The sequence below is a fragment of the Micropterus dolomieu genome, unplaced genomic scaffold, assembly GCF_021292245.1.
Source record: "Micropterus dolomieu isolate WLL.071019.BEF.003 ecotype Adirondacks unplaced genomic scaffold, ASM2129224v1 contig_9898, whole genome shotgun sequence".
Lineage (NCBI taxonomy): Eukaryota > Metazoa > Chordata > Actinopteri > Centrarchiformes > Centrarchidae > Micropterus > Micropterus dolomieu.
Window position 1 is genome coordinate 1 of NW_025738884.1, and position 8,980 is coordinate 8,980.

The 8,980-nt window shown below is 39.8% G+C and overlaps 1 protein-coding gene across 1 annotated transcript; it reads left to right on the forward strand.

The window, feature by feature from the left end:
* The first annotated feature begins 3,193 nt into the window (after positions 1–3,193).
* On the forward strand, positions 3,194–7,336 carry gpr184 (G protein-coupled receptor 184). Its single transcript, XM_046042014.1, has 2 exons — positions 3,194–3,481; positions 5,813–7,336. Exon 2 carries the CDS (start codon positions 5,855–5,857, stop codon positions 6,866–6,868), a length of 1,014 nt encoding a protein of 337 aa, XP_045897970.1. The 5' UTR covers positions 3,194–3,481; positions 5,813–5,854; the 3' UTR covers positions 6,869–7,336.
* Positions 7,337–8,980: the final 1,644 nt, after the last annotated feature.

An 8,980-nucleotide genomic window follows, 5' to 3' on the forward strand; every position in this document is an offset into this window, starting at 1 on the left:
AACGCAGCCGTCTACCAGGAAGTTTTAGAGCACTTCATGCTTCCTGCTGCTGACCAACTTTATGGAGATGCAGATTTCATTTTCCAACAGGACTTGGCACCTGCACACAATGCCAAAGCTACCAGTACCTGGTTTAAGGACCATGGTATCCCTGTTTTTAATTGGCCAGCAAACTTGCCTGACCTTAACCCTATAGAAAATCTATGGGGTATTGTGAAGAGGAAGATGCTATACGCCAGACCCAACAATGCAGAAGAGCTGAAGGCCACTATCAGAGCAACCTGGGCTCTCATAACACCTGAGCAGTGCCACAGACTGATCGACTCCATGCCACGCCGCATTGCTGCAGTAATTCAGGCAAAAGGAGCCCCAACTAAGTATTGAGTGCTGTACATGCTCATACTTTACATGTTCATACTTTTCAGTTGGCCAACATTTCTAAAAATCCTTTTTTTGTATTGGTCTTAAGTAATATTCTAATTTTCGGAGATACTGGATTTGGGATTTTCATTAGTTGTCAGTTTTAATCATCACAATTAAATGAAATAAACATTTGAAATATATCAGTCTGTGTGTAATGAATGAATATAATATCCAAGTTTCACTTTTTGAATGGAATTACTGAAATAAATAAACTTTTTGATGATATTCTAATTATATGACCAGCACCTGTACATATACCATTGCAACCGCTGACTTACTTTTGCCGTTTTCGCTGTTTTCAGTCCAAAAACAGCTGTTTTCTGTGTTGTTGTTAAAATTATTGCAATTACTGAGCTGAGGAGAAAAGAAGTGCTGCTTTGGAACAGATGGTTTTATCGGCCTCTACTAGCCGACTCATAGGAGCTACACAGACATCCAATATATCAAACGATTCGTCTGCTCAAGACGAAGAGAAGGAGCCCACACAGCACTGTAGGATGTTCTGTTCACAAGTTGTGGGCCTGTAAAGCATGGGAGTTTTGAAGAAAACTCCCAATACTTCCTCCTCTCCATAGGTTTATACGGGGTCCGTCGTGCCCGGGTGCTACGGCGGATTTCCCTATCGTAGCTTCCCCACAACGTTTTTTAATGTCTATTCAGCTACTGCAAACCTGTTGATTGTGGTCCTTGCTAGTGAAAGACCAAAGAAAAAGCACAGCAGAACTGAACCGTTAACTTTCTGTTTTTTGAAGCATGGATCCCAGACAGGAAGCGCTACTGATTACTTTTTTCCATTAGCCAGAGAAAATGCGTTGTCATTAATAGACTAAAAGCTTGAAATTAAATAATTCAACAATTGATCTACAATACTCACTAAATTCCCCTGTTGTTTTGTTTAACATCTTGTTATTTTGCAGGAGAAATGACAGGAAACCAGGGGTTTTACTCATTGTCATCATACCACCTCAGCTCAGAAATTCTGCTTCCTGTGATAACCACTGAAAAACAGTCAATAAACACTCAAAACAAAAACCTTGTTAGCTCTTGGTTAGTCTGCAACTGTGTAACATGATCACAAATTTTGATTGCAGAATTTCCTCATCAGCCGTTCTGACTGCAGAACCAATGACCTGCAGTTTGGCCATCAAGTACATTAAAACGCTTTTCCAGCTGCTGAGTTTGCCCTTGCACTCAGGCATAATGCATTTCGAAAGGGAATAACTCAACAGTGTAATACAATTTGCAAAATTACAGAAAATTGCAGAGCAATTCTGGTTGTCAGACAGATGCAAAACCAAAAGGTACCATTTTGGTATGGCAATATACTGTTGTTGTAGCTGGAAATTGTAAGACAAAGGGTTCTAATAAAATTGTGTATTGTGTATTATTGTGCACAACAGAACAAGCATAAAACATTGTAAAGGAAACAGCAGCACTTAAGAAGACTTAAAACAGTGTCTTCTCATGACAGGATATCCATCACCCTAAAGAGCTCCTGCTTCCAGAAGTTATACTGTTTAATGTTGCCATTTGTTTTTTAGAGAGTCATGTGCACTTCTAAGGTACACAGTTTACCGTTAGAGTATATTTACAGTAATGAAGGTAAAACATCATAACAGCAAGCTACCTAAATTTAAACAATAGGTTAAGATTTTAAACAATTCTCACGTGCCAATATGTACATTTCTCCCTCTCGATATTGCCAATCTTGTGGTGAGGGTTGTGAATTGCAACCAACAGCTTAGTCACCATTCACCTCTCCCTTTGCAAGCGTACAGGAGAAGCTAGGGTGGCCGACGCGCTCTGTCGGCTCTTGTGCTAAATAATACGTGTGGTCCTCCATATGTCCAAATTTTACTTAATTTAACTTAATTCTAATAAACCAGACAACTACTACAGCTACTACAACTACTTCTTCTTCTTCTTCCTTCTTCTTCATACATTTTCACGTTGGTGACGAAGTGGGCTCTGTAGAGCAGTGTTCCATTTGGGTTACTGAAGAAACATGGCGCCGCAAAATGGCGACTTCCACGAAAGGGGATGTATGGGTGTATGTTGAGTATGGATGTACCTTAGAATGTACTGTAGGCTCATTCTAAGGTAATAAAAACACAACAGTGATGGAGTGGCAAGCGCTTTTTGGAATATTTTACTGTAAGAGTCATTGGCTAAATTTATTAACCATTTCCTCTTTCTAAGCTTCCTCTTTCCCTTTCTCAGCTCTTTATTTAGCAGACCAAAGGTATGCATTCTTGCTCATAGAAAAATTCACAACATTCATAGCTAGTGGAAATGTTTTCTAAACACATTAAGAGATGGGCTGCAGTCACAGATTCTTTTCATAAACATAAAAAAGCCTTGGATATTGCACTGACACAAGGTTGTTCTGGGTTAAATACTGTATCTTATATATCCATTGTGATTTATATTTACACTAGGTACACAAAGAAAAGACTCATATTGATGTGAAAGTACAATGGGGAATTCAAGGTTTAGGTACGTTAGGTACATGTAATGTAGTTGTGTGCCTGTAGAATTTCCCCTGGTCCACAGAGCACACAGTAATAGAACAAGCTAGGGAGTATTAACATCTGCATCATTTCTGGTTCATCACAGTCTAGTGTTTCCCCTGAAACCCATTTCCTCCGTGCACGTGTGCAAAACCAAAACCTCCCTCTTCCTACATGTTTCTTCCCCTTTTTGCTCTTCGTATCATCTCTTCCCCACACTCCATGCTGACATTTCAACTGTGGCTGTCAACGGCAAGTCATCTCAACGTGAACGAAAAAATCTGACAGTCCACAGAGAGAATAACAGTTGCCCTCTGTAGTTATTGTACTGGCTGATCATTATCTAGTGTTGTAATCATTTGAGAGTACCATGTGGGACTGTAGCGGCTTGGCTACATGTCAGTAGCTCTGAAGACTCTCTTCTGATGCTCGTCCTCTGACCCAACTGGACTGAACTATGCCAAACCTGAAACAGCTCTGCAATATGTCTGAAAGTCTTCACCCACTGGACAGCTTTCTTTAAGGATCAAGACACACAAAAACAACAGGTGAGGTCATCATTAATTACAGTTCTGGATGTAAGATGTCTGAAAATTATGCTAGACTTAAAAAACACTTCAAAAAAGTAACCCTGAAAAGGTTAAAAAAGCGCAAGACGGGTGTTGACAGTATTTATTCAGTTTAAAACCTCACTTTCTTTGCTAGTTTTCTTTTTGTCCCTAGTGGACTGTTGTCAAGAGAAAGACGGCATGCTTGAGGCTCTGTGAGTCAGCGTTGCAAAAATAATTAGGGTTGACTCTCAGCAGGATTGAATGTTGTGCTTCTCCCAGTGGTGGTCACTACAACAGTTTACAGAGTACAGCAGATAACTGCTTGACAGGAAAAAATAGTGGAACTTCACAGGAACAGGTGGACTGTGATATATTTTAAACACAGCTGTGTTAGTAGGGAGGCAAACAATAAAACATAAAATAAAACATATTCTTCCATATTTGGCATTCAGCACATTCCCACCTCTTGAAGTTTTGCTCATTTAAAGCCTCATTGGGGACAAGGTTCTATAATAACAACCAGGCTTAGTTTAGCTTATAATACTAACAAACGCATTGTTGGCTCAGATGGAAAAAAAGGACGGAGTGAAGATTGGGCCAGCTCTATAAAGCAGGCATTTATTTGGATTATGTGTATAAAATAAAATGGAAACGCTTTACATGTTAAACATTAACCAGATGAAAACTTGTACACTAGAGGAAAAACAAAATACTGATTGTGAAAAGCAGAGATGACAACATGTGGACAGAACAAACTCTTCACAGTAATTGGCCCATTATTACTAAGAGGGGAAGTCTAATGTGTGGTTAGTCAGAGCAGCCAGCCTGGTGACTAAACAAAAGCCTATGAATCATTTTAAATGAAAATTTCAGATTTATGAACAAAACTTTCCAATATCCGAGTCAGTGTGGTTTCCCAACCAACATTATTTGATAATATTATGAATATGCAGGTGCATGCACACAACTACACACAAACAAAGACACACATACGTGCACAGGCACACATTGTCGTTCACTAAAGATGGTCTGACTCTAAATGGCTTCTCCATTATTGAGTTTGGATGGGACAGCAGATCTCTGTGTAGACGTTAATGGCATTAGATGCTTCCTGAGCCAATAAACACACCGGGGCCAAGCCTAAGAGATAGAACAAAACACAGAGTGGAAAGAAATATCAAAGAATGCCACTGAGATACAGAAAAGTAGCCATAAAGACACAGAACATAGGTTAGATTTCCTAATGCTGAAATCTCAGAAAATAAATTGACAAAAAAAACATGCACAAACCTTAATATATGCGATTTGACGTATCAACATTAAAAAGAGACTGTTGACTTTATTATAACCCTGTTACAGATGACATTTACCTGTGTGGGCAGTCATTTCGCTTTGGCCTTTTCGTGCTATTTCCAGCACCAGAACCTTTTGAACAGGAAGCAAGACAGACTAATATCTAGTATGTGTCTGCCTGACAGATTGGAATCGCAGCTCTATGATGAACTAAGACTGACCATGCATATACAGTGTAAATCAGAGAAGTAATTAATTTATTAATTCATATATGGCATGAAGTTCACATTACACATTTGTAAAGCAACAGTAAACAAATTAAATCCCTCTTGTCTGGGAGAAATGCTTAAGCATTATTTTGTCCCCACAGAATAACAATTTCTCATTGCACCGATAAATTGGATTTAAGTTGTATTATCCACTTACTACAGTAAAATGCAAATGCTCTCTTTGCGAGTTCAGTCTAAGCTGCCCCTGCCTGCCAACCAGACTTAGAACATGCAGGCCAAGAAGTGCAACAATTTATAGATAGTTTGACAAAAAGCAGCATTAACTTAATAATGTGATCGGCTAGGGGGGTTGGTAGCAGAGGCTTCTGCATCTAATTCATCTAATATAATGATTTAATGCTCTCAGTTTCCACAGAAACAGGTTCATTTATGAAGAAAATGCATGACATGTTTTCTCCAGAGCAGTTGAGGCAATAGGGAGGGAAATTTGCCAATCTCAGTTTCTATTAGTACTGTGCAGGTGAAAACTATTATCATCAGGGAAACTGCATGACTAAGCCTGTATCCGCTCTACGGGGGAAACATCTCTCTGTACCATAAACCGTTGAGCTAAACTGCACCACACTCATAAATATCAGAGGACAACCAAATGATTTTATCTCTTGAGCTCGCTGGACCACAAAATAGGATGGGGGACACAAAATGTCCAAGCCGTGCTATGGATTTTAAAGTATCATAGGAGCAAGCTCATGTTGTCTGTGTCAGTTTCACTTACTATGAAACTCTTTCTTTTTTACGCTTGCAGGGGAATTTCTAACCAAGAAAGTGACAGAAAACCAACGTAACAATGAATGTCATAGTCACACTTCCAGCGACATCCACAAACTTAACAGAGTGTGTTCAAATCGGCGAGAGTGTCATCAGTGACCTTCTGATGTCTGTTTACATCTTGGCTTTTATCTTTGGTTTGATCTTCAATGTGCTGACCCTGGGCCCCATTTGGCAACAAGTGCAGCGGCAAAATGTTCTGGGTATCTTCCTGCTAAGCCTGTCCATCTCTGACATGCTTTTCCTCTTCACCATGCCCCTCTGGATCAATTATTACCGGCAGGACCACACCTGGAAGCTAGGTGTTATCTCCTGCAAGTTAGCTGGCTTCTTCTACTACTCCAACATGTACATCAGCGTCTACCTCCTCTGCAGTATCTCCGTGGACCGCTGCCTGGTGGTCACCTATCCACTCCGCTCCAAGACGTACCGTACATCGTGTTATGCCTGGATACAGTGCGCTACTGTTTATGTTGTGGTGATGGCGATGCACATCATCCTACTGGTCAATGACAATCTCAAAGATACCCATGATGACCATGACCGTTGTTATGAGACTTATCCCATGGAGAAGCCTGTCGCCTTGTTCAACCTTCTCAGAGCGGGAATTGGCTTCCTGCTGCCCCTACTGGTCTTAGCAGTGAGCTACTGGAGGGTACTGGCCACTGTGGGTCAGAGTCCCGGCCTGAGTGTCCAGGCTAAAAGGAAGGTCCGCCTGCTGTCCTTTGGGGTGATTGGGATCTTCTCAATTTGCTTTGCTCCATATCACATTATCCTGCTCATACGCTCACTGGTCTTCTATGCACATTCTCAAGAAAGTTACTGCAAGTTTGAACAACAAATACACTTTTACTTCTCATGTACGCTGGCACTGTCCAGTCTGAACTGCGTAGTGGACCCTGTGTTGTATGTGCTAGTCAGTAACGGAGTCCAGGAGGAGCTGAAACTGTGCTGGAAGAGGCATCGAAGGACACAGACAGACAGAAACTGTGCCCTAACTGAATTCACAGGAAAGTCTAATAATTTAATATGAAGTAAGCTGTATGTGGGTGGACCAGTGCACCTGTGTATTTGTATGCATATCTATTTATATATAGACTCATGTCTTCAAAGTTAAAGAGTAATTGGCAGAATTATTCACATTCCATAATTAACCATCCATGTTCAGACAATCGGACATCCTTTGAGAGAAGCACAATTTCGAATTTGTCTGTTTCCCCCCTTATATCCCGCATCGTGTAGAGGAGGGGGTTGAATTACATGCATCTCAAAGCTCTGTAATTGGATTGCACTTACAGGCTTTGCTCTTCCAAGAGTTCTTCAGTGCCAGCCACTTCTGTTTTGTGGTTGGACACTGCTGGAGTTTAAGAGCCCTTGTATTTTCCCTCCAATCTATATAAGGATATTGTGATTGTTATGTGCGACCCTGATATAGCTGCAATAGGTGCATTCAGTGAAACATGTTGAATGTAAATCCAAATAAACCAGTGGTTTGAACAGGTGCTTGGGATTCAGGTTGTTTAGTTTGTTGCAGTAATGAAATATGTGATGATCAATTTTGCACTTTATACATATATGAGTAGTAAGAAGCACATACATCCAAGCACTCTGCCATTACCGTCGCATATAAAGGTAATCATAAATCCAGCACAGCTGTATGCGGCACATGTGTGGGCAAAGGTTACAATCAGGAGACCTGTGTGTGTGTGTGTGTGTGTGTGTGAGAGAGAGAGAGAGAGAGAGAGAGAGAGAGAAAGACATAAAGAGAGTTGAAGTTTTGAAGGTGTATTGACAATGTATCTAATCGACAATAGACAGGTAGGCAGACAGGTAAATGATGAAAGAAAGAAACAGAAACAAAGAGCTTTCTGTTTATTAAGGCTGTTTTATACTTTTCTATTATTCATACAGTGGCTTGCTCACGCATCAATAGAGCTCTTTGTAGGGAACATTGATCACTAGCTAAGCACTTGGCATATGACCAACATGAACCCTCAGGTTGTCAGGTTTGCACGACCAGTTCTCTTTCTTTAAAGGTCTATACTAATGAGTCCTTGGTCTCTACATGGTATACAGAAACCCTGTGTCATAAAAAAAAACAGCTCATATACCACTAAAATATTTTGCCTAATATGCTTAAGTGGAAACATAATTGCTGCCTGAAATATTTTCAATGGGAATGTTTTTTCCAGTCCATGAGCGGAAACGAATTAACTATGTTGAGAGTGAACATTTTGCTGACATGTTTTTGCGGCTTTGCAGATACTTCCATTAAAATGCCACTCTATTATGCTGATAAAAACGCATGCCATAACTTTCTTTCAAAACACATTTGGAAATGTGTTGTATGTGATTGTTTATAGGGACACACACACATTTAGTGTTGCTCTGTTAAATACTGGGATATGGATAAGGCTGGTGATATTCTATATTTTTCTTAATTTCAAAAAGTCAGATAAAAAGACTAAAACTAATGAACTGATCCTACATACAAGTATTGTCTGTGTAGTCACAGTCTGATATAGCTCATTCCTCTGTGCTATATACCTCTATTGTTGTCCAGAAACTATTAATAAACATCATCATGAGCCACACAGTTGTACTGAGTAACATGTTCCTTAATTATGATGAACACTGGTTTATTTTCAGTCAGTTCGACAAAAGGCAAACCGTGTTGCTGGAATTACTCATTAGAGCATCACATGTGTTAATACCTGGATGGAAATAGTCTGAATAACAAACTCCTGCAAAATTTACCCATGTTTGAGTAAAATTAAACTCTAGTTTGAGCCCTTTTGAGATCTACATCTTCAGTAGAAATTAATGGGCCACAGATAGTTTAGAGTAGTTGCAAAGTAGTGACTGATGGTCTTGTTGACAAAAATAGAATGTCAGTCTTTTAAGACAACCCAAGACTGGGGAGGTTTCATATGCCCCAGCAGATTCAGGTTTTTCAAAAGATAGCTCGGCTTAGGACCATATCGAAATTCCTCATTTGTGTGAATTCACGAAAGGTTCTCAAAAGATGTCCTTCCCTTACTCTATTATTTCACCTCAATACTCTTACCAGTCAATGGCAATTTAAAGAAGCACTAATTGAAAAAGTGACTATATAAATGTTAGAAAGAAGTCAAGTCTATTACTC